Raw genomic sequence first — 27240 nt, forward strand, 5'->3', positions numbered from 1 at the left:
GCGTATATTTGATGTGAAATGCATTTAGAGGTTGCATTTCCTGAAACAAGAAGAGTAAAATACTGCAGTGCGTGCTGCACCCATATTTCCTTATTTTTGTGATGTTGACTCTGTTGTTGAACACCAGAAGAACCCTGTGGCAAATGCACACACACACACACACACACACACAGATAAAGACAGAGAGAGAGTGAGAGAAAGAGATGTACACAAGCGCAGAAAAACATGCAGTCACACACAGTAGCTCAGTTGGGGGAAGGTTTTAATAAACCCACAGTAACGTAGATCTATGGGGGCGTCTCGGGACCAAGCCAGGAAACCAGATGAACGTACCTGCCCCGGGGCACAGAGAGAAACAGCGAGGGTGGGGGTGGGAGAGGAGGGGAGGGGGGTGCAGAGAAGCCACAGGCACATTATGTCTCTCATTGCCCTGACTTTTTTCTCTCTCTCTCTCCTGCCATCATGAGTCTCTTCACTCGCCCACTCTGTCCGTCTCTGCTCACATCATCAGCCTCATGAAAGCAGGCATGCCCACAAACACTGATGTGTTCGTCAGAGAAAATGCCCAATCACTTTAATAACATTTCATGGCATCTCTGCTTTCACAGACGACTCGGAGTTTGTTCCTCAGTGAGCTAAATGCAGACTGTAATTTCAGACAAACGCAATGGAAATGCCGGGTGCAGCCAATCAGATTTAATCATGTATGAAGAAATGTAATTTTGGAGGACACCAGGGCAGAGAGGGTTGATACGGGTATTAGTTACTATGCAAAAAGGCGTGTCCACACTCCCTGAATATGAATTTATGAAGCCTGCCTGTGATTTCAATCTGACTAATGTATCAGAACAAACCCATCTGTGCAGCACTGACCCCTGAGGTGAAGGTTTGGGGGGGCTAGGAGGGAAGTAGTGTGAGCGTGGGCGTCTGCTTTATGCTCCCACCATGATCTAAGGTGGTCAGTGAGATAGCAAATGAGATCTTTTACCCACATTTGTTGAGCTTGAAGGAAGAACAAAGAAGGAAATAAAAACATCACTCCGGAGCAAATTCCATGGGAAAAATTTTATTTATCAATATGCGGTAGTTTCCAAACTGGTGGAACGTTATTTCCATTGTAGCTGGTGCCAATAGGTTACGCTGAGAAGCGGCGAGAAAGTGAGTGGCAAAAAAAAAAAAAATTAAAATAAAATAACAAAAATTGACAGTTATGATTCAAACAAAGGGAAACAAATTCAACAGGTTTTGCTTACACATGCACATTGAAAAATAATACTGTGGCTTTGAACAATAGCAGAAATCAACCTACAGTGAGGCTCTTGTGAGCCAACATCTTTGAGCTAAATTAGGAAAGGAGGGAGAGAGCAACTTTAAAACAAAGGACCGCCTGGGAGATAATGAGTGGTGTAAACCGGATGATTTATTGGCGAGCGCAGAACGGTCACACTCTCATTCGTGGCCTCTTTTTTCTCCCTCTCTCTCTCTCCATCCAGCCCGATAGACTTATTAAAACTGAGAAAAGATTAATCTTTTCTGGCCCAAAATGTTTTTGTTATAATGGAGTGGAAGGTGTAGGTAACTCAAAGGCAGTGGAATAAAACAGTCTTCATATGCAGAGCTAAGTGCTGTCTCCAACAGAGAAGTGGCCTTATCTTTCATAGTTTCAACGACCTATCCATTTCAAAGCTGTGTGCTGACAGAGCTTCAGTCCTGAACAGTTTCTCAGCAACTAGAATCCTGTTGAATGGCGATGTAAAAACTCTGAACCCCATTTATTTAAACACATGTGGTAACAAAGACTTGTTTGACAATACTGGACGCTGCGAAAAAGACAGCTCATGTGTCCGTTGCAATATTTAGTTTAACTCTAAAAGAACAGAAAATAAAAACATATTGCAAACAGAGACAAAATGCAAGGATTCATACAAAACACACTTTAAAAAGACAGCTATTTACAAACATCCTCCATTACAAAAATCTAGTCGTAAATTTTTCTTATGAGCAGTGTTCAGGTGAAATTACATCTTAAATTGGGCTCTATCCATATATTTACATTTCTCTCTCTTTTTAATTTTTTTCTTCTCAAAACAAACAAAAAAAAATTGAATAACATTAAGTGGTCACAAGAATGAATAAAAATGAGATATGGTTGGTGGTAATTTGGTAATGACTCCCTTGGCTGGTGTAGGTGAATGGATGCGCACCGATCCGAAACAAAAACATTTGATGTAAATGTGTTTCACAGAGGGCCACTGCGGGCTGCATGCTGAGTTAAAACACAGGACCACAAAAGTACAAGCAGCTGTTTAGGTTGTTAACTCAGAGGTTAACGACACGCAAACGCCACTGGAGTCTTCCCCGAGTCTTCAAGCTGGGCTGCCTTTTAACTCAGCAGTGTCTCCGTGGATGGCAATAGTATGTGGCAGCGGATGATGGGTGTCTGCCGGTGAGAAAACATCGACTGGCAGACTGACCGTTTGACTGGAGATAAACCTGGACCCGTCGGTCTTGGTGTGTCTGCGCGTGTGTGTGCACATGTGCGTCAAACGTCAGCTCAAGTCCGTGTGCTGAGGAATAGCTGTCCTTATCTGCTCCCCCTCTCCTCTCACACATCATTAACTAGGACTGCGGCGCTCCGTACTTTGGCAGCCACACTGTTTGGAGCACCTAGATCCAATCCCAAAACAAGACTGTTTGTCTGCTCGACCACACCAGCATTCACCAACACCCACACGCTGAGAAAAAGCTGCAAATATAAGCACAAATGAGCACACAAACGTGTGCACGCAGACAGATTCGAACACCAACAGCACCTGAAAGCTGACTTTGGCGTGCACTCACATGCACGCACCCAGCCGCTGTAAATCCTGTCTCGGTGCTGCTGCCCTGGGCTGTGTGATAGCTGAGCTGCAGTGTCCTCTTCGCTGGCTGAACACCTTGACTGAGGAATATCCTGCACAGCATTTTTATTCACAGCACAACCGGTGAGAGGATGGAAAAATTAATGCTAAACTACCACCTCACCCGTCACCCCCTCTTATCCCCATCAGCCCCCCCATCTTCCTCTCAGGTTAAAGTCACAGGAACATTCACTCTCTCTCTCACTCTCTCTCTCTCTGGTGAGTGTGGGCATCGAGATGGCACATAGATTAGTCACACGCTGGCGAAGCCACGACTGCGCGCTCCACCAGCTCATCTACAGATGGCAGCCAATTGGCATGTGACAATACTGTATCCCAGCTCTCGCCATCCAACTTATATTTAGGGCATCCTACCTATGTAGGCCAGCAGATCAGCGCCAACCTACACCCATCTTGCCATCAAGCTATCTGTTTGATGCTAACACAGTAGCACCAGAAGCCAGAACAAACAAATATCAACCTGCCTGCTGCTTTAAAACCAGCTCCCACGAAGCTCATCAGACACCTCTATGGATGCCAAGTGGAGCAGAGGAAGGGTGTTTAAGATCTGTCTGCCTGTTTTTGCAGGTGCAATACAGTAACGTAGTGTTCTACCCCTAAGCTAATTAGTCTGCCCAGATATAAACTAGTCCTGACATGCCCAACACTCACTCACACAACAGGCGCACCCACAAGTAAGTCATAAATACCAGAGTAATGGTAAAGCTCATATCAGACCAGTGGAGACGGGAGAACTCCAAGAAAACACACACAGACACATACACACCTCGAGATCAACAGTCCAGGTCAAGGTACAGGAAAAGTTATGGGTACGATGGATGACATGGGTGGTGAAAGATGGAGTGATATCGATGATCTATTCAACTCTATACATTGTGCACTTGTAGGAAAAGTCTAACAAAATACAACTGCTTTGTGAACTGACTCAGGGTTCGAGGAAATCCTCCATCAAAAATAGTAAGTAAGGCAAACATCAGAGGTGCGAAGGGAGAGGAACACGTCATTTTCACACACTGTGTCTGATACCTGAGCTATCTGGAGAGTTCCCTGGCCCAGCACGGAGCCCTGACTTACACTCACGCACACAAACACGCAGACACGCACACACGTTTTTAGGCTTGCACACAAACTGCAGGCTGAGTGGCATCCAGGGCCTGTGTCTGCCTGCTCCTGGCTAGTGTGCTAGCAATGGTGTGTTTAATTGGGTGTAGCACAGACTGTACTTCAGGGAACTGAGATATCCTGGCCGTTAAAGGGGACAGCGAACCAGGAAGCTTGAGTTCCATCTGTTGGTTCGCTTCAGCCCCGCCCCACTTTCAGAGCGCATCGAGGAGGTGTAGAAGGTGGGAGGTGAGGGAAGGAGAAGGAGGAGAAGGGGGTGGGGATTGTCAAGCAACCCAAACAAACAGAATAAACCTCTCTCAACAGTCAGCTCACAACCCTGGTCACTGGTCAGTGCGTGTCTCTCCAGATTTGTGCAGCAGGTGGTAGAAATAACACGGGCTTGAAGAAGTCCCATAAATGCAGAGGAAAGTGTCCTTCCCAAGAACATATATCAAGCGCTCCTCTCATTCTCTCTCCTGACGGGGTGGCTGGCTGTGCGGAGCATGTCAGACTTTGTAGTAGATGTTGGCAGGGCTCTGCGGGGGCATCTCCTGGACTATGTAGACAGGATGGCCATAGTCGCCGCTCACCTTCTCATAGTGAGGGCAGTAGTTGTTCTCTGTCCGCAGCGGAATGATGATGTCACTGGGCTCTGTGCCAGCCGTGCCCCCTGGGAGCTTGGGGTTGGACAGCGTGCTGAGCGACAGAGCTGAGGGGCGGGGCTGCGAGTGGGCATTTTTCCTGGCACGCTTACGCATCTTGATGAGCAAAATGACAAGGAGGAGGATGAGAAGGAGGAAGATGATGCAGCCGGCCCCAATGAACGAGAACACAGCCACTTTGGAGCCAAGGATACCGTCTGAGCTTGCAGAGGAACCGGACTGGTCCTGATTCATGTGATCTGGAGAGAATCAAACAAGAGAAAGCGGGCTTAGTGGGTGCGCAGAAATTATTAGGCAGGGTCAAAAAGGGTAAAGATGAGAGAGGACGCAGGGAGTGTTTTATACTCCATATTTCTATTTTATATTTATGTGATTTATTATATCAAAAGAGATAAAAAGGTACATCAAAAGACGCTTTTGATGTGCTCCATAAAGGTGCTTTTTGTTGTAAGGCATGTGGTGAAAATATATAGCACAAGCTCCATCCTCAGTTCACACATCTGGTGGTTATAATAACAGTTCATTTAGCTGCTTTTTGCACAGGAATTGAGACTGGCTTGGCTTTCACTCTAAAATATAAAAATGAGTCACTGGATATTGATTATTTTCTCTAACAAAGCAGAAGAGTCCAGAGAAAATGTTTCTACCATAAGAGGCCCTTCTTTGCTTATTTGTTTAAGATTTGGCAACCCTTCCCACCCAGATAATTTCCTTGCAGTCCCTCAGAGACTGCAGAACAAACAGAGGGGCAGAAACAGTTACAGTAAGCCGGTCCTGACCTGTCATGAGCAAATCTTACTGTTCTGTGCCTAAATCAACTCTGATCACATCCGCGTTTGTTGTTTGCTTTACATGACTAACAGCCCCATTGATGTAATCTAATTGAATTAGCTCCATCAAAATAGCCTCCTAATGAAATCTGCAGCCATCACTCAACACGGCAAAGATTCCCGCCCTGATACGATTGAGCCCGGGTGACTTGTATGACATATCAAGGCCATGTTTGTATGGCAAAGGCCAAGTAAGATATGAAAAGAAGTAAAGGGGGGCATATCCGAACATCTGATTTTATTTTATCCCTTTGTCAAGGAAGGAGGAGGGGGAAAGCGGGGCTGTTACTGGATGAGAGAGAGAGAATGACTGGCTTCTCCAGTGACTGAAATCCGAGAAGAACCAAATCTGTTTTCCATGTATGCATGCAGCTGCTGCCAAAGAGCAGCACTCACCTCCTCCTCCCTGCAGCACCACCTCTTTACTGTCCACGGCACCCCCTGACACACACAAAGGCCTCATACCTCCGGAGACTGCCATCCCCACTAATGACTGTGTCTCCGCACTCTGCTGACCACTGTGCACTTAACCATTTATGGGGGGGGGCTGCGCCCTACTCCTTATCACGCCTAAATGACATCACTAAAAGCTGCAGATTCAGGCGTTATCGGTGAAATCAGAGGCGTGAGGAATTTTGTACATTCTGGGCAGTGGGGAGAGCCTGTCAGAAATTTCATTCCAGAAATATCAGCTCCCCAAACCACAATGAGACGGCCTTCATTCCTCCCTGCACTTCTTCTTCTTCACTTGACATAATCACTGATCTAACAATGGCAGACAGGTAAAATCTAGGGTTTAGGGAAAAGTGACATTAGGAAAGCTTTTTATAGAGCAACTAATGTCAAATAAGCAACTATTAAATGAGGACGGCTTATCACATCGGGACAGGCAGAACAGCTCGTACTTGGAAGAAGTTTGTGGCAAAGTTGTGGAGTAAGTCAAAAAGTTGAGGAGTGATCTCTCCTGTGGAAAGCGGCTCTGAAAGGTGCTGTGAAAACAGGAAACAGGGAGGGCCCAAAGCATCCACGCTGACTCGAGTGACTGCTTCAATTATCTCTGCTTTTAATCTTCATTTATTTGCAATTCTAATGAAGTTTAAAAAGATATGTAATAAAGGGCTGCGTCTTTGAGTCTCCTTGGGTGTAACTCACTCTTTGTGTTCAGTATGAATGAGGAAAATGACTCAGGTTGAGCTGCATTTGTTTAAGGTGGGGTTTCTTTTATGTGTCATTTTGTGGCTATTATTTTATTCTCTGCATCATTTGTTATACATGTTTTAACCATTTTGACCCCTAAGAAATCAAAGGAACGCCTGCAGCACGAAAAATCCATATAAGAGACTGCTTACATAGGGAAACTCAGCTATGATTTTTATTTTCTCTTCTCAGGCTAATTGTGATTAATTATTAGAGGAACCCTTGAGGCTGTGAATATTCTGTTTTTACATTTCAAAAACCTTTATTTTACTAAAATATTTGCACTCTAGAGAGTAGAGAGCTCTACATAAAGAGTCTGAATCTGCAGTTTACACACGTGGATAAAAACCCACAGTGGTCACTGAAATCACTTTGCACTGATAAAAGTAATAATGAACAAAAATTAACTGAAAATTAACGAATGAAATCAGACATTGCTTTTGTGGTTCAATAGAATTAAAAAAACAAACAAACAAAAACAAAAACAAAAAAACTAATGAGACCTGAACAAAAATGATGGCACCCTTAAAATAATATTTTGTTGCACAACTTTTTGAGGCAATTACTGCAATAAGGCAACTCTCAATGAGACGTCTGCACCTGTCTGCAGGTATTTTGGCCCATTCCCCCCTGAGCTGTCTCAGATTTGACTGCATGTTTCAGCTCCTTCTCTCCTACTATTCCATAGCTGAGTCAATATCCCGTTGGAGGATCCATGACCTACAACCAAGACCAAGCTTTCTGACATTGGGCAGCACATTTCTCTCCAGAATGCCTTGATAGCCTTGAGATTTCATTTTACCCTGCACAGTTTCAAGACACCCTGTGCCAGATGCAGCAAAGCAGCCCCAGAACATAACCAAGCCTCCTCCATGTTTCACAGAAGGTAGTGTTCTTTTCTTTGCATGCTTCATTTTTGCATCTGTGAACACAGAGCTGATGTGACTTGCCAAAAAGCTCCAGTTTTTTTCTCAGTTGTTCTTAAACCATTCTCCTAGAAGCTTTGTGGCTTGTCAGTATGCAATTTGGGCAATTCCAGTCTCCCTTTTTTACGATTTTCTTTCAACAATGGCGTCTTCCTCAGTCATCTTCCATTAAATCCACTTTGGCTCAAACAGCAATGGATGTACCTTGACCTTTGAGTTCACCTCTAATCTCTTTATAAGTTGCTCTGGGCTCTTTGGTCACCATTTGTTTTCCATCTCCTCAGTTTGTCATCAATTTTCCTCTTGTGGCCACATCCAGAGAGGTAGGCTACAGTCCCATGGGCCTTAAACTTCCGAATAATATGTTCAACTGTAGTCACAGGAACATCAAGCTGCTTGGAAATGGTCTTAGCTTATAGCCCTTATCTTTAACATGCTTGTCTATCATTTTCTCTCTAATCTCCTGGGACAACTGTCTCCTTAGCTTTCTGTGGTCCATGTTCAGTGTGGTGGTACTGTGATGTATAGGCAGACTGACTCATAACAAGTTTGAAGACACCTGTAATGCTAATTACAGGACACACCTTCGTTTAACATGTCCCTATGGTCAAATTATTTTCCATCTTTTATAGGGATGCCATCAGTTTTGTCCAGGCCAGTTTCATTAGTTTGTTTATCATTACTTTTGCCTAGTTATTTCAGTAACAAATGTGGGTTTTTCTTTCTTCAACAGAAAGGTACCAACAATTTTGTCCATATGTATGTGGATAATGGGACTGTCAGTCTACTTACCAGGGCTTCCTGGCATTGCAGGTCCAATTCGATCCTGGTCAGGCGGACTGGGACTGGACTCGGGTATGGCGTTGGTTTCTGGAGACTCCGGCTCCTCAGAGCCAGCTGCGTTCGGGACTGTGAGAAACAAGAAAAAAACACAAAAACTCAGCCTTGGCAGGACACAAGCACTGAATGACAATGACTTGTTTCTCTGCATCTTGTGAGGATTATTTTTTTGACTATCTTTTGATATGTCTTTTATACGCAGAGAAGGTTATCTTTGCATGTGTTGAAAGCGTCTCAGAAGTGGAGATGAAAGCACAAAAAGAGGAAGGACAAGTTAGCGAACGTCTGTGAAACACGCCAGTATCCCTGTCCCGTCATAAAAAATGAGCTTGCATCTACATCAGCAGCTCCTTCAGCAAACACTCAGACAGGCATTTCCAACACTGACACATTCATGAGAGCATGGCGAACACGCGCATACACGTACATGCATGCACACATACAAACCCACACCTATGATATTCTTACAATACACTTAGGCATGGCAGAATGAGGGTAAAGTAGTTATATATTAACTTTTTATTGTTCTACATTATTCATCACGTTAAAAGGCCATAATATGCCTTATTTATTGCCCCGGCTTTAACTCTGCCTGAAAGAGGCACACTTCTGAAGAGAAGCACAGGAAGGAGAAGAGGGAGGGAGTGAGGGGCAGCATAAGCTCTGAGGGGTTCACAAAGGAAACAGACAGTTTATCTGTCTGTCTGTTGTGATTTCAGCACACGCACTTTGAAGTCTTTGTGCGGTAAACACTGGTGGGTCCGCGGCGTGGCTTTTACGAGGGCAGGACCGGCAGACAGAAGACAGTTATAAACTATTACCGAAGCCGGCCTGATGGATTCCACAGCACTATCAGATGCTTCTTCTCTATCTGGCCTTATCTGCATCTGCCCGAAGGCCTGCTCAAGGGGTGTGTGTGAGAAATAGAGAGCTGGGTGTGTGGGGAGGCAATTTACATTTAAGTCCCTCTTGGCTTGCATGTGGCCGTGCATGACTGTGGATGTGTATGTGATTTAAAAAAGGACCTGACAGTCTAGCAGTCTATTTTCTATTTCCAACACAGTTTGGCCGAGACTAGGGCAAGGAAATGATTTTGGTGTGGGATGTCTGATAGACATGGAAGATAGAGAAGGGGAGGAAAGAAAAGAAGGCTATGAATTCATGAGCATCTTTTCGTTTGGCACATAAGCACAATATTAACAAATTGATCTCCTCTTCTCCTCTATCCTCTCCATGTTCAGACCACCGCATCGCTCCACACTGATTGCAGCAGTGGTGAACTTAGCCGTGAGCTGTTTTTCACCGTCAATAATTGATGAGAAAAGACAGGAGTGAGAAGTGGCAACATTCATGTGTGGCAAGGGATACGAGAGGACACAGTGATCTGATTCACTGCCGCGCATACAGCCCCAACAGTGTGTGTCACTGAGCATGTGCAGGGAGCGTTCTAATGTTCTGACCCATTTTTCTGTGTGTACTGCTGACATTTCCCTTAGCTATGCAGACAGCAACTACCTCAGAACTGCCAAACCGCCAGAAGGAGGGAGAAGGCGGAGGGGGGAGGAGGAGTGAGAGAAAGAGAGAGGGAGACAATGATCGAGCGAAAGAAGAGGGAGAAGAATATGTTGGGAGAGGTGGAGGGAGAGAAAACGGGGGGGGGGGGGTGAGCGCGTGAGAGGCGGTGAGTCAACATATTTTTAATGAGCATTGTGACATGATGTGGTGGAGGGGAAAGAGAGTACAGAATAGCGATGGATTTATAAAATATGGCCTCCTCGTAGTTCCCCTTCAATCAATTTCACTTCCTCTCCGACTTTAGATTTTTCATAAAGACAAAAGACGGAACACGCGGCATTTAAAGTACAATTAGATATCGACGTGTCAGAGTGCATCATTTCCCAGAACAAATGATTCAACGTGACTGAGTGTGGGTGTGCCGTCCCTCAAAAAAAACATGTAACAACAAAGAATGTGCACATTTTGCACACTGGAGTGAGTCACCAAAAATAAAATCCATAGAGCAAAGGGCAGAGAAGTACAAGTGGAGATATAGGGAGATCTTGGGGACCTGGCTAAAGAAAGCATTGGCATTTAGCCGCAGAGACGAAGGAAATGTGACTTAAACACAATAGCAGCTGGGGTCAAAGCCAAGCAGAGCCCAGATTGTTCTGTGCTTGTTAAAACAACATCTAGTCTAACAACATCTAGTGAGGCTGCAGTAAGGTTTACAAACCTGTAAATAGTGACTGCTCCCAGTTCTGATTTGTCTTTGAAAGGTGCTTTCATTATCAGATTTAGCTTTTGAACTATAAAACTTTGCCATCACTGTTTTACTAGAGGCTTGACGCCATTAATCGGGCGTATAATGTTAGTTCAGGCAGGCCAGGAATTGAGTGCTGACATCAGTTGACGGCCAAATGATCCGCTCTAAGCCCGCTATTGGCGAATCAACTCATCCTCTAGCCTGGCTATGCTTTGCTGCTCCCTTTGCGAGCTGCTTTTTGCAACCTTCCTCCACCCCAGCTCCTCTTTTATACTATATCTGACTTAACCAATGTCATTCTGTTGTAACTGGGTTTATTGCTGCTCCTATCCCTGCCCCAGGATTTCTTTGAAGGCACAACAGGAGCCGGAACTTGTGCCGTTCCTGCTTGATGCTTTCCTGTAGGCTTGCAGAAGGGCAGGGGGATCCCAGAACAGCCACACCAGATATAAATAACAGCAACAAGAGCAAACTAATAACTGAGAATAAAGAGAAAAATTTATAACAGTAAACTCCCAAAATTTCTTGATAATTTCAAGAGGTGTGTGTCTGACATCTCCTGAGTTGGTTGATAAAAAGTAGTCATCTATAAAGCTACTCAAGTAAAAGTAAAGTATTAAATCTAAAGTTTAGTTCAAGTACTAAGTAGCTACTGAGGAGTAAAATATGATCTTTCCTTATCAGCAGGAACAACAAGAGACTGGACCTCCAATCAGGCTATTCAGGTAAAGCCACACCTCCATAATAAAGTGAAATACACAGGCAAATTAACAGTGGTATGACAAAGAGTCAACCTAGGAGCAAGACAATACATACTGATGAGGAATATGCACTCAGTGTACTTTTGGAAAATCTAAGGGTGGGAAATCTAACTCAATGGATAACTTCACTCATGGTGCAACCAGTCCCACATCATCCACAACAATCTACCATGACCACACATGACCAAAAGAACCCCAGCAGAAATCACTGTACAGCAGGCAGCACCCAAACACAACTGAACAGATCTAAAAAACACATTTGAAACGGCAGTGGGCAGAGCTTAGAACAACTGACTAAACATAATTAGTAATTAGTAGTAGAGAAGAAGCACCAGGCCAGCAGGAAACAGTGTTGTAGTTTTATTAAGAGTACAGAGATTAAACTAGTTGGCCGCTATAGAGGCTTTGGTCATGTGTCTGATACATGAAATAAACAGCAGCAACACCATCGTTTCGCCTGAGGTGAATTTTCCTGAATATTTTCTGCTGCCATCACACATCAGCTCACCCTGATCTCACATGACAAATAATACATTTACAAGCAGACCAAAATGTGTGATGTAAACGCTCTCTGAGTGGTCAGAATTACTCATGGTTTATGAGTCCATATGCAAAGTATGAGGATACCACACAGTAGTTTGGCCTGAGATGAATACACATGACATAGATGATTCTGAATCACAATTAAATCTTCAATGAGTAAGTAAAAAACACTGTGTGAAGAGCTAAATTTAGGATCAAAACCATTTCAATCTGTGTGATAACATGACAAAGGAAAGATGACAGCAGAGGAGATTTCTGGTAAATGTTAGATAAACTTTAACTAGTTGTCTGGCCGCTTATTACACCATATTCACACACTGATGGGGACGGCTGCTATCTAAAGTGGTCATCAGAATTAAATAATCCCATTCATCCTTATAGATTCACACACCACTGACACAGCAGTGGGAGCAACTTGGGGTTAAGTGTCTTGCCCAAGGACACGGCACACCTACCCAGCCACAGTATGTTGAAGGACGGGCTGATTGGCTCCACAGCACTGTGTGAGTCTGTCACTGATGGGGTGCATAAGTTAGTGAGATTTTATTAATTGATCTCAGGTCTTGTCAACTCCATAAATAATTTAGAAAAGTAAATTGGCCATTCATAGCTTACCCAGGGCTGAGCCTGGGTAAAGTCTATGTGTTGGAAACTTTGGACTTTCATTAACTTTGTAATATTTCTCACACAGACAGCAGACTGATGAGAAGGGAAAAAAGACTTCCTCCATTGTCTCTGCAGCTCTGTCAGGTCTGGCCACAGTTTTCAACACATTTATAGTTCTTCAGAAAGTTTTCAGACCCCCTCACTTTTACACTTTTGTTATGATGCCGCCTGATGCTACAGTGGAAAATAAATATTCCCATTAATCTACACTCTGTGTCCCATCATGAGAAAGGGAAAACTTTAAGTGAAAGTTTTGCAAATGTATCAAAAATAGATTTGCAAAAACACTATATATTTAGCTCAGGTCCCTCCCATTTCTCCTCAGTGCAAAAAAAAAAAGTGCTTGGCGCTTACATTGAGTATTTTGCTAACTTTGAGGAGGCTTTCATGTGTTTTGCACTGAGGTGAGGTTACCGTCTCGCCACTCTGCCATAAGCCCAGATCAGTGGAGGGCCGCAGTGATGTTTGTCCTTCTGGAACTTGTCCCATCTCCATTCAGGATTTCTGGAGTTTAGAGATCCAAAAACCATAGGGCTCTTGGTCACCTCTCCTACTAAGGCCCTTCACCCCAGTTGCTCAGCTTGGCTGGGCGACCAGCTCTTGGAAGAGTCCTGGTTGTGCCATTCTTCTCCCATTTGAGAATCATGGAGGCCACTGTGCTCTTAGGAATCTTCAGTGCAGCAGCATTTGTTTGTAGCCTTCCCTAGATCTGTGCCTTGCAACAATCCTGTCTCTGAGCTCTGCTGGCTGTTCCTTTGACCTCATGGCTTGGATTTTGCTCTGATATGGGTTATTAGTTGTGAGACCTTCTATACAGAGGTATTTTCCTTTTCAAATCATGCCCAATCAGTTTATTTGACCACAGGTGGACTCCAGTCAAGGTTTAGAAACATGTCAGCAAAGATCAAGAGAAATGGGAGGAGCTTAAGCTACATTTCAAGTGATTTTGCAAAGGGTCTGACAACATGCCAATGTGATATTTCAGATTTTTATTTTTTTTCTTTGTCATGATGGGGTACTGAGTGTAGATTCATTGGAATATTTTTTTTTTCGACCGTAGCACCAAGCTGCAATGTTACAGCATTGAAAAAAGTTAAAACACTGTACATGCAGCTACAGTAGCTGGTTTAACCCCAAAGGGCACAACACTTCCTGCAGTTAGGTTGGACTGAGGTCGGTTCATGTTCTGACAAGAGAAAAAAAAACGACGCCAGAGTCAGATTGAAAGCAGACTGAGACTCACCTTTCCAGGCAGTTCTTTGGAACACACCAGTGTTCGAGTGGCAGCTTACACACCAGTAAAATGACCCGCATTAACTTAAGAAACAGACTCCAGTTCAATTCTTTTCAAACACATTATGTGTGAAAGCATCCTAAATGTATTGTTCCTTTAAACAATCCACAAACCAAATATGTTTTTATGATATATAAAACATGAAAGAGGCATATTACTGCAGTCAGGCCAAAACCTTGCATCTCCAAAATCACCACTTTTCAGGGACTGAAAAAAAAACACTAGAGGAGATACAAGGTTTTGGCCTGACACGAATGATTTACTGTTTTTGCAATAAACAGAAAAAAATTGACTTTCTTGCCTGTTGAATGACATTTCTTTGTGACCGATAATTAAAATTTGTAGCTTTTTACTCAGAATAACTCATTTCAGAATGATTTCTCTCATGTAAGATGGTGCTCTGAATATTGAGGCTGCTTGCATAACTGGTGGATAACCGTGGTGGTAAAAATATGAGGATCCTTTCCTCTAGCAACAAAAAGCAATTCTCTGCTGTAAAAAAAACATACCCTAAAGAATAAATCTGTTTTCATTTACAGGTGCTGTGCACTACAGTGTGCATTTTCTAGTATTTTCTGACAACTGAGACACAAAACAATGCATTGATTAATCCATAAAATAATCAGTTTTAGCTGATGAATCAATAATGACAAAAGTCATTATTTGCAGCCCTGAGGGTAACTTCCTCCTCTTTGGAAAATAATCATTTAAAATGCGTACACAGCAGCTTAATGCACATTTCTGTCGATGCTCCAATTTCCCATGTCCTCTCCTCTTATAGTTACTGGGTTGGATGGACAAATTATGCATCAAAAAATTCCCCTCACAGAAATAGAATTAAAAGTAGTAGCAGCTGGGCCGACAGCATCTTTTCTAACAAGGTTTATGGGGCACACTGATTGTGAGTGACAGCTTCGCTTCAGACCGCTTTTGGAAATGAGCGCACTGCTCTGGCAAAGTTGAGGAACAGCCGGCAGCCACAGAAACAGTGTCAAAAAGAGAGGAACTTTCCTAGAACTTTCCTCGAAGAAGACATTTCCTTTCAACTCTCATTAATGTGAGTTCAGGGATTTGTTTCTCTCCGAGTTAATGATTTTGAGTTAAAGCCTGCGTTTCCTCCATCGATGCAGCTGTGTTGTCATTTGGCGCGGGTGTTGCAATCCGGGGCCTGCTTAAATTGACCTACATGGAGAGATAATGCAATGCCTGTCTGTTTGTGAGAAGGCTGTGGGTATTTTTCACTGTATCTGCTGATTTTGTTCCGACTCAGACCTTGCTAGCATCAGCAGCTTGTTAGCTTCTATTCTCCCTCTGACTGCCAGGATGCACTGCTGTCATCTAGCAAGCCAGCATTCAAATCTCAGCTCACACACACACACACACTAACACAGTGAAGATTTCTCAGCTAGTCTCATTTTTATTTTTGGCATGTTGATATCCACACTTAAGCTGAATCAGATCACGGTGGAGGGCAGATGTTCCTCTAAGATGGCCGTTGGAGCCTTTTTTCGGTCCAAACAACCACAGAGAGGATGGCGGGGATGTTTACAGGGTAACACATCTGTGTACTGTACTCTGTCAAATGCAGGATATGGATGTCCGCATGCTGAGTTAAACTCCATCTAAAAGTGAAATGTATGATGCAAACCAAATGTTGTGTCCAAGGATATCTAAACAAAGCTTGCTTGTTTACTCCCAGAATTTTTAGACGACTTTCCCAGACCGTTTACTGACGCAAAGAATTCAAACTTTCATGGTGTGATGAATGAAGAACAATCAGCTTCAGAAACAGCTGAGGTACATCAGCAGCCTTGTTGCGATGTGGAAGCAAAGTCAGGGATGTTATTTCTTAATGAGCTCACTATTTGCACAAACTGTTGCTGCTTGTTAAAAGGTTTATTCAGCACTACTGTAAAAGGTTAATGGAAGTGTTTATCTGATGGTAAAATATTGATATACATTGGGGGGTTTTTAAACAGAAAATCAATCAGGTACTGATTATACACAGACCACACGGATGGTACAGGAGTGTTTTTAAAATGAAGACATATGCTTGACTAAATACCCAACAAATCAGGGAGCTTCATAACAAAGGGGCAGAAAAGCGCTAAATCCCATACTGGAGTCCATAAAGCAGTCCTGCTCATTGATTTGTGGCATTGTTTGCTACTCGCCTCATACTACCAAGCTTGCTCAGTGTTATCTTGCAAAGCCTTCGATGAAAGATGCTTCAAGGTTTTAGCCTAAAAGTGATTTAAGAACTTTAATCTTTTCATGCTTATCTTGAACTCTTCATAGCCAGGGAATACTTTTTATACAATCATAAATTGAGCACATTTTTCATGCTTGTGTCCAAAACCACATTATTCTGAACTCCCTATTCCCTGTGTAGTAGGTTTTCTAAAAGCGACTACATGGTGAACTCATTGGCACAGGAAAAAGTGATTTTGGACACTTCCCCAGCCACAAACAATGACGTTAGCATGTTGCAAAATTACAGCATACAGCAGGAATGGATGGGGATCAAAATAAAAAAATCGGACTATTTTCAGCCTATACTTACAACACATGAAAATTTTAAAAAGGCTTGTTTTTTTTGCTGTATCTCATTTTTTTGTACATACAGACAAATGCCTCATGTCTTTAATCATCATAAGGAAAAACATCTGTTAATGGGTGGATGACGTATAAAGCTTCATTCATTTGCAGTTGCACCACCTGGCATGTGCAACTAATTTCAAATTAAACAGGCAAATACTTTAACACATTATTTTTATTTACATTAGACATTTCATTTCAAAATAAAAGTCCCATGACTACGATTGCACCACCCTGCAATTTAAGAACTTGCAAAACTCCAGGACAAAAGTTTTTCAATGACCTTACTAACTTTCTATTTATGCGATTTAATATAATTTGTGTGTTTCAAGGATTTCAACCATAATTATGCCAAAATGTTCTAATTCAGAAAAATGGTTTAGCCATTTTTAATAGCGTCAGTATTTACTCAGATGTTTGCACCACCTAACACTTTCAGGGTTTGAGATGCCAAAATATAAAATCAATCATATTAATCAAATGTATTCAAACAAAGTAAGTTTCATAGTTTCATTGATATATACCATGAACTGATCATTTTTTCTAAAGGAAATAGACTCTGACTCAAAAATATGCACGTCATGTCATTGACCCTGATCCTTTCACACACTTCAGTAAAACAAATGATAGATTTTCAGTAAAAATGCCTGTATGAAAGCAGGCAAATGTCACTTTCTACTTGTTCAAGCTTTGAACTGCAATGCATGATGGCAAATATTGCATAGTGACTATCGTTTGTTTGCTACTTTTCACAATGCATTGTGGGACATAGTGAGTGCACTATAGTATAACAATGCCCGCTGAGAATTAAGACACGACTACTAAATGCTGTTTTCTCTGTAAAGTGCGCTCTGTAGAGACTAAGGTGTGATTCTGGACACAGCCCATTGCTTTTATGTGATGTCATACACGTGGTCTCAAACTAAGACTCTTGTCCCTCGATGGCTCAGTTTGGCGGGGCAAGCAGCTCTTGGAAGAGTCCTGTTCTCATGGGAGCCTTCAGTGCAGCCGAAAATTTTTGTAACCTTTCTTTAGATCTGTGCCTTGCAACAATCCTGTCTGATATGCATTGTAAGCTGTGAGGCCTCCTATAGAGAGGCTTGTGCCTTTTAAAATCCTGTCCAATCAGTTTAATTCACACAGGTGGACTCCAATCTAGATGTAGTAACATTTCAGAATGATCCAGAGATATGGGTGGAACCTGAGCTACATTACAAGTGTTTTTGCAAAGGGCCTGAATACTTATGTCAAAATAAGATTTCAGTTTTTTATTTTTCAATACATTTTCAAAAAAAGTCTTTAACATGATGGGGCACTGAGTGCAGATTCATGGGGATTTTATGAGTAGCATCAGGCTGCAACATAAGAAAATTGAAAGAAGTGAAAGGGTCTGAATACTTTCTGAATGTACTGTATGTACATTTTGGGAGAGGATTTTTTTTTGCCCAAATATTAACCCGTAAAGAATTAAAGTTAATGTAAATTAATCACATTGCCATATGTGTAAGACAGTATCAAGACTTTTAACATGCATTTGAACAGATTTGCATGAACTGCAAATAAATATTTTACTACACACTTTGGGGATTTGTTCATGTAATTACATATCTTTAAATATGATTGCAGCCACATTACTCTGTGATATAAATCATTCATTAAAGGGAATTATTTCCATGTTTTATGTCAGCGTTGGATGGTGTTGATGATAAATGATATAATAAACTGCTCACTTATTGCTACATAGTAAAGTGTTATGTGTTAACAAAGCTGTTAATAAATACAAAAATTACATGACAGTATTCATTTTTCATATTGTGTTATAATCTGTCGTTTTGCAGCCTGACCATGCATTTCACATTATTTTTTTCATGTGTTTGGATAAAAAGTAATGGTGTAGCTAAAAGATATAACTGAAATGTTGCCTTCATATTTATCTAAACAGGTTTTTAAATGTATTGCATAAAATACAACAAAAAAGGAATGATGCTCAATGTAAAAAATGTTCTAAAGATAAAAGAAGGGGAATTTTAAAATGATATTTTGCAGAGAAGTATTCATTTTGATGCCAGATATCTTTCAGCATAGAAAATTTAATTTAACATTACTACAGAATTCCATTCAAAGCCAGTGGGTACACAGATTTGTCATCCATACCACCAAAAATATATATACCAGGGGGTTAAAAAGGCCTTTTTTACTGGTGGCCAATTTATTTCCCAACTTTCCCATTGAGGAGAACTGGTCCTGTCGGACAAAGTCACGCTCAGCACACATGGCGATAAATGAGAATGTCACACCAAAGTGAAACATGGCTTTAAGGCAGCAGCCATGTACTGCGTTCTACATGTGAGGTGAGCACACATTTACCTTGTCCGACTTTCATGATGACTTTCATGGCTCGGCTCTTGCACACGCCTCCCTCCCGGTTCTCCAGGCCCTCGACCGTGCCGTTGGAGGTTGCTGCAGAAAAGAAGGTAGGAGGGAGAGGGTTGAAGGACGAGAGGAGGGAGGGAAAAGAAGAGGAGGAAGAGAGAAGATGACACACTGGTTAATGAGCACGTCCATAACGCGCCGAGCTAATCAATATTTACGACAAGCACTGATTAGCTGTTCCAGTGATTAGCCGTTCTCACCCTCAATCAAGCGCCAGCTCCTCTCTACGGTATCTCTCATTAACACAGTAAAGTGAAGTCAAATAAATGGAACAACATTAGAACCTACAGAGGGAGGCTGGGCACTGAGGTGAAGACAGGGAACATGGACAGACCTGCGTGTGTTTGTGTGTTGTCTGTCGGGGCATAGTTTAACAGTGAGACACGCCAGAGAGAGCTCCAGCTGCCTGCCAAGTCCTGGAGCAGCTTACTCCCTCTGAGCCACATGTGTCATTACTTGCTGGTAGTGCTGATAGCTAAATGCCTCCTTAATGTTTCAGCGTGCTTCCATTTTTTTTTTTTTTTTATATTGGAGCATTTCTGTCGCTGTGATTTGTTTTTAAAGTGTGTCCTCCTCAGAGGAGTTCAGGGTCGAGGGTTGTTTATTTAATGTCACATTCACTTCAGACGCTGTGACACAATTGGCTGTCTATTTTAGAGCCCATGATAATGACCTAGGGAGACAGAGTGTGACTCTGACCTTAACACTGAGCAGCTACGCACAAGACAGTTGTGAGTGTGTGTTTGTGTGTGGGTGTGCGCCATCGCCTGTGTGGGCGCATGCGATGGCAGCTCTAATTTTGGAATTCCCCAAATGATCTCCATCTCCGCTTAGTCTGCTGTTTCAACGTACTCCCTTCCTCCGATATGCTTTTGTTTCTCTTCCTGCTCTGCCCGTCTTAGTGGCTCTCTCTGTGTTTTTTCGCTCACTTCATTTAGTTTGTTATCAGCGGTATCTAACTCTGCCCCTCCCCTTCCCTCCCTCTTAACTCAATGACCATCTCCCTGGGTGATTGCTTCAGATGGCACCCTCATTATGATGAGATAGTCTTAGAGAGGGTGCTTATCTAATGATGACACAAAGGGAGGCAGATTCAGCTACAGGCTGCATGAGTGGGGGGAGTTGGGTGGGTCCAAACATAGTACAAACACTGTACTCTTGCTAGCATGATGTTTTAAAGTTTCTACATGCATTTATAAACTGATGGTATATCAAGCGGTGTTGAAATCTGCCTTTGCAGCAACAGAAAAGCTCATCTAGTTGATTCATGCCTTGTCATTCCTAAGTATTATTAATGTTGACATTTGTTGCCCTGTGGGAATTCAGCTTTGAGCTCCGGCGAAATTGAAGAAAACTAAATAATGAACTGCACTAATATTATGTTTCATTATCAGATCATACTCAGGCTCTAAATTTCAAGCAGAACCACAACATTTTGTTAGTGTGGATGGGGAGGGGGGGTGGTGATAATTTGTGAGCCAGACTGTGATAACATTGTGTCAGGAGCTGTTTGGCGAATTCCCCCTGCGCTGTAGACTCAACACGACCGAGTGAGCTGGACGTTGATATATATACGAGGGGGGGGCAGGAGCCGAGAGCCGGGCAGGGACGAAAAGATTTCTAAATTTACGTGGGACATTAATGTGAATGAACACTCAAGGCTAAGTGAGTCTTATGATTTATGTAAAGATATGCAGGGAGCATGCCTTCTCTAAAGGGAACATTCAAAGACAGTGAGTTGAACAGGCCTGTTTCCAGTCTTAAAGACGCACACTCACTCCTGAAGTGCTGAAAGGCCCAGACGCTGCCACAAGTGCTGACCTCATCTTGCCATTTTCCACCCAATTTCTTCTCTTCTTTCAATTTTTTAAATTTCCTGGGCAAGGTTAGACAAAAATGAGCTCTTTGAAGATCGGGCTCAAAGGCGCTTGAATAATCTGACTAAGAGTAAGCGTCATGCTATGAATTTTATATCCACTCAGGGAGAGCAAATCTTCCGAGTGTTAACTTACTTCTGTCATCTAAATTAGCGATTCCTTCAGGCTGGTTGAACGGGCTCTTGCGTCTCACTGATGAGGCATAATGATAGGTTGGCCCTTCTAGACCTCTGTTTAGGCAGACAACTGAAAATGAGCAGGGTTTAACAAGAGATGATCACTTTATATGTTGTTTTTGTTCAGGACTTTAAAGTGTCAAATGATTCAAGGCCTTTACTGAAGTGCTGGGAATGTTTAATCCGATTAACCGTGTCCAATTTTAGCTTCATTTCCTTCTGTGAATGCATCTTTTAAGTGCTATTCAAGATGGAAATCATCTACACTGTAAAAACTAACATCAGTTTTACTCAGGGAGACTGAGGGAACTAGCTCAGTGTTTGTAACCTGCTATGAACACTTATTATAAACAAGTTGAGCTAAAAAAAAAAACTTGATTTACTTAACTTTACTTGCTTTTAAACAATGTAAGTATTTAGAACTTGTAACTTTTTTCCTACACAGTAAGACAGAACAGTAAAAGATGGTTAAAAAACGTAGGACCACTTTGTCAAGCAAAGCATGATTTACAGCTATTTATATTTATTAGGTCTCTCTACTATTAATTATGTTTGAGGGTTTGGCTGTTCTGGGATCCTCCCTCCTTTCCACAAGCCGTTCCTGCTCTTCCTTGAAGATAGAGAAAGCATAAGGCAGGGAGAGAAGCAGCAAAACAACCCAAAGCAGAACAGATATCAGTGACAAGAGAGTTAGACGAGCCTAACCCTAACCCTAACAGCCAGTGCTACATACAGTTGTTTAATATAGCCTATTTTAGGTGGAATGTAAACATAAAATGCCTTTTAAAAAATACTGTTTTCATAGTGAGTACTACTTTAATTTTTTAAGGTAATTGGTTACCTATAACATTTTGAGTTCCATGAACTTATCAGTTTATAGTGTGCTAAAATTAGTGGATTTAAAGTATTTCACACTCAAAGTAGATCATTAAGCTTCAGTATTTGGAACTCAAATTAACATCTGAATTAGGAATAGGACAATATCCTAATTTTATTTTTTGGCCAATATAAAATATGCCAATAATTACAGATTAATTTTAACAGATACCGATATTGACACCAATATTAAATATGTATTTCAGACCTAAAACTTCAGTCCTTTAAACAAATTTTAATTTATAAGGATGGACAAAGAACCAAACTTTTGTATTTAGAATACAATTTAAAGTTTAGAGATTGAGAATGAACAACAAAAAAGACCTCAACTGGTGCAGATTGTCGGTTCAGTCTAAAACTTCACAAACGTATTAGTACAAATGGCAAAAATTTACAATCCATACCAGGGAATGCCTTTTTTAGGATAAGAGCTGCCAATACCAGTATCAAGCCGAGAATACTGTTCATCCCTAAGTGGAATCTCAGGTTTGAAAACTTAAAATAATTCATTTTAAACCAGTGTTGTGTTGTTTATATTTATGAATCTAAAACTTGTACAGAGCAATTGAAATAATACAGTTATCAGCTTTATTGCCCAGAAATATCAAGTTAGTGTAATTGCAGCACATTTAAAATAAACAAGTCATTTGAACTCACAACAGTCAAGTCTACTTGTTATTTCTGAGGCTGTTTACTGTCATTTCAAAGTAAGCCTAACTGATTTTATTTTACAGTGTACAGAAACATCTCGAGTGCATTTACATAAAGCCCAACCCACTCTTGTTTATATAATCTTTGCTTTTTTGCCGTTGCTGTCAGTGTCTTCACATCTGTAATGTGCTGTCGCTCAAAACTAAATGACACCAGCCAGGTTTCTCAGACACTCTAACCCTACTAGACAACAAGGAGACACTGCCAGCTTGTTTATTTTAATCTGAAAGCCTCTCACTCACTCTATCTCGGCTTCTCCTCCCTCTCTTGCTCTCTCTCTCTCTTTTCATCCGCACATTCTGACGTTAATCCAAATCTGGATTTCCAGATATTAAAAGGCCGACGGTCATGGCATGTTTTGGATAGAGGAAACTGGGGAATTGGGTCTTCCTGTGTGTCTCAATCGAGATAAAAACACAAGAGGATAAAGCAGCGACAACACCAAGAACAAAGAAACGCCCAATCTGCTGGTAATGATTTGGTGGAACAAACCGGTTCAGCGTTCGCGGTCCGGGATGCCGAAGGAACTGGTCACTGCATGAAGGAATGCTGCCTTTTTAAAATGAAGTGGTCGGCTCCATCCAGAGCTGGCTTTTTGAATGATTTAAGGCCCTCTTTGTGGGTGTGGAAGCATTGGCCACAGATTGTCTAGTGGGAGAACAAAAAGATCTACAGCTGCTGAAGTCATAAGAGAAACCAGGTGCCAAATGTTGATGTTGGGAAATATCTACAGTGCAAATGTATCAGCCAAGAGCGCCTTACAGTGAAAATAACAAATGCTCCTGCTGCAACACCACACATGTATCACCACTGCTAGACATGCTACATGCATATACGCAAATGCAGAGATTTCACAAGGACATTCATAGTGGAGTGGAGAGACTGCTCCCATGGGTGACCCGACAGCAAGAGTGGGAGATGTGTGAGAGATGCAGAGCCAACCGGTCGAGACGACACCAGCTTAGGCTAGAGTGCGACGCGGTGGTCTATATTTATTCTCAGGTCTGCTAAATGAGGTCACTCAGGTGGTCCTGCTGAATACATTCCCCATCTCCATCATGAATCATCTGCTGCTTATTATTCCTGTCCAGCCCAGGGGGGTTGCTTTCATACAGCACTATGGGAAGTGTGTACGTGTCCGTGCATGAGCTCCCCTGTCTACGCCGGCGTGTGTGAGCTCTTGTGCACGACATCTGCCCAAAGCGCAGGGCGAGGGGATGGATACAGCCCATGTGACAGACAGAGAGCAGGTTGTTTAATGAGAAAGTGGATGAGAGGTGACATTCATTGGCTACCTTTCACACAACGCCCCCCCCCCCCATCCTCCACAGCATTCAGACTTCCACTTAGACGAGCCGTGCAGGCACTGGGTAGTCACAGTAACCACAGGCAATAATGTCTACATCTCCACAAAAATATGAAGAGCTAAATACATAAACAGGCACAAGCACGATCTGATCACTCACACTTAGCATCAAGGAAAAACTGCAGCACACAGAGCTGTTTCATCCATTTGAGGCAAAGCAGGGAGCTAAACACAGCGGTGTCAGGCGTCTGTGTCTGTATCAAACAGAGCGTCACAACTGAATTGGCTATTTCTCATACCTGTGATATTCCTATCTCCATTTTTGTTTACATTTGCAAACCAGACTCGAAGTGGGGGAGAAGGAGCCTATTTGCACAAAATATTTCACTCCTGAATGAGCACAGAGAGGGTTAGATTAGGTTTATGGGCCTGATTCCAGAGATAACCCTCCCCAGCAGATCTGGCATGCATGCAAGCATGCACGTGCACGCACACACTCACACAAAAACATACAGAGTGAGGTTGGCAGACTGGAATAATACTGGGGGATCTAGATGTTTGCACTTTGAACCTTTTCTAATCCAGAGTATTAGGACATGGCTAAAGCCTGATTATGGCAGAATGAAATGGATCTAAATAGATGTCCCAGCCCATCAGCCTCCCATTTCTTTGTCCTCGAAATAAAAATGGAAATCAGTAATCAACCTCCAACCCCTCGCTCCCGTCTCATAGCCTCCTGTACAGGTTTGGCGTCAGCAGGGAAAATCCATTTAGACTTTCATATCATCTCAGATGAATTAGGTACACTCGGCCCAGCCAATGTTTTCCTCTCTTGTTCCCTTTGAATAATAAAAACAGGCAGACAATATAAAATAGTCATAAATATGACACTAGAGATGGATTTTCAGTATCCAATATTGAATTTAGGGAAGTATAAATGTGGTTTTGAGTAATGTGCATGGACACAGCTGATATTCTCATCTTCATGTTCAACAACGCTGCTCTTTTCCATTTAGTTTTTTGGTAAAGCATCACCTTGCAGCTCTAATATGGCTGCGTGCTGCCTGTTCCCAGGAGCCGTTTTGTGAGTGTACACAGAGCAGGTAGCGGCATTAGTGTCAGGGTTTAAGGTGGTTAGCGGCCCACTGCACACAACTGTTGCTCAGCTCACTGCTTCAGTATACAGCCAGAGGGGGAGCTCCTCTCCTGTGTCCTGATTACACTGCTTCCTCACTCCCTCTTATGCACAACACACACATGCAAACACTCACAGAAATGCCAGCAAGGAGCACGGCTGCACACAAATGCAGATACAGTTGAAAAGGTTGCAAAAAAAAAAAATCTACAGACATGCAAGTATTGGGCCTACAGATGGGAACGCACAGGGAAGTACACACTGTGAAGTGCATGCACAGAAATACATACTCGCACATGCACGCGCTGGATGTGTAGCCAGAAGATCAGGCAGGACTTAAGAGCTCCTCCGGCACCAAAATTACAGGGTACCTCTAAATCCTTCCAGCAGAGAGCACTATGGGATAGCGCGGGGTGGGGGGTGGGGGGGTGCTATGCATGGGTGAGTAAGGGAGGTGAAGTGGAGAGGTGTGTGTGTAGGGGTGAGGTGTTTAGAGAGGAGTGCAGGGTGAGGGGGGAGGCCGGAGAGGAAGCAGGAGATTCTTTTTTTTTGAAGATGGGAGAGTGCGCGAGCCGGGGAGGAGTGAGACTTGATCTGTCTGAAGTGTGTGGCACTGGATGGGGGTGACTGCGTGCATGCATATGTCGGAGAGGGAATATGGAAGGAGGTGATGAAGTGAGGAGTTGAGAGAAGGAGGAGGAGAGTTCACTTTGGAGAAGACGAAGAAAAAGTGGGAGGTGATCTCTCTCTGTGAAGCAGAGGAAGCATGTGTGTGTGTGTGTGTGTTAGTGTGCATCTGCCTCACTAACACTCACTATTTCTCTTGCATGCTCCCCTGAGTGTCTCATTGTGCGTATGTTTTGGCCTCTGTGCAGCTGAGCAGCTCTTTGTAGAGTTGTGTATGTCTGTGTTCAGTATTCAGCAGTACCAGAACTACAAATAGTAGGGTTAGCAGTTGTAGTTTTGGGGTGTTCTCTAAATCAAGTAGCTTCTCAATGATCAAACTGTTTCATTGATCAGGTAGTGCATTAGTGTCCAGAGATTCTACGGTTTTCCCCACAACAATGTTGGAGAGCAGCAGAGTGCTGATTCACAGTCCAAAATCAAACTCCTAAGACTGAGCAGACGCCAGCTGATTCACAGACGTATTTATAACAGACTATTTATTTCAACAATGATGGTGACATAACTGTCTAATCCTTGACGTCCAAGTCGCTGCTTGTAGCGAGCATGCAGACAGGCAGGCATGGCTTCACATACTGAGAAAATGGTGATCCAAAAAAAACTAAGACTAGCCATGCAATAGACTATTTTAAATTTTAAACTGATTTAAATAAACGTGGACAGATTCAAACAATTTTTCATTATCTGTGTGCACACTAGACAACTTCACCAGAACATGAGACCACAGGTGACGTCTGTAACAACTTCACCATGAAGAATCTTCACAAACAAACAAGAGTACTGTGGATCATCTGGCAGATCGGTTCCCAACCTGGGGTCCAGGAGAGATTTCAGGGGGGTGGAAGGCTCTGCCTGATTTGAGGTTACCAAAATAAGATTCACTCAAAATAACTAAACTCATGATAAAACACTTATGAATAGTTCATACAAATGTCTCTTGATAAGAAAATCTTTGTGGTGGGCATTTTACATAGATTTGAACAACAAAACTATTAAATTTGATGTTAATTTTTAACATCCATGTATCACTTTTGGTTTGGGGGGTCCTCAGCCCCTCTCTGCTCCAAGTAAGGGGGGCCCATAAAAGGGTTGGGAACCACTAATTTGGCAAACTGTCCTAACAGTTGCAGGAAAAAAATAGGTTGAGGGGGAAGTCTTGACTGAAATGAAGGTAAAATTGTGAGCTGTAAAACTACATAATGTCCAGTTGATGATGCTACCCAGTCTGCTTGCTCTCACTGGTTGTAGTGGGGGTCCCACCAGAGGCAGTCTGACATAGAATCAGCTCTATCAAACATGTTCGATATTTATGATTCATAGAGGTGAACCAGAGTAACTGTACTTTCACTTGAGTCCAATACCCTTAATTTTTCCACCTCTGCTGAATACACAGTAGAACATAGCAAAAGAATGATTTCACTCCACATCCCAAAACAG

The 27240-nt window shown here is 42.5% G+C and overlaps 1 protein-coding gene across 1 annotated transcript in view; it reads right to left on the reverse strand.

Moving 5' to 3' along the window:
* Positions 1-1046: 1046 nt before the first annotated feature.
* efnb1 (ephrin-B1) overlaps positions 1047-27240 on the reverse strand; it is a 93420-nt gene continuing 67226 nt past the window's right edge. The window contains exons 3-5 of the mRNA XM_041797651.1: positions 18973-19065; positions 8433-8549; positions 1047-4926 (exon numbers count right to left, since the gene is read on the reverse strand). Coding sequence (XP_041653585.1) covers positions 4532-4926; positions 8433-8549; positions 18973-19065 — 605 coding nt within the window. The 3' untranslated portion in view covers positions 1047-4531. The remainder of the gene's footprint in view (positions 4927-8432; positions 8550-18972; positions 19066-27240) is intronic.

The sequence above is a fragment of the Cheilinus undulatus genome, linkage group 10 (assembly GCF_018320785.1).
Source record: "Cheilinus undulatus linkage group 10, ASM1832078v1, whole genome shotgun sequence".
Classification (NCBI taxonomy): Eukaryota; Metazoa; Chordata; class Actinopteri; order Labriformes; family Labridae; genus Cheilinus; species Cheilinus undulatus.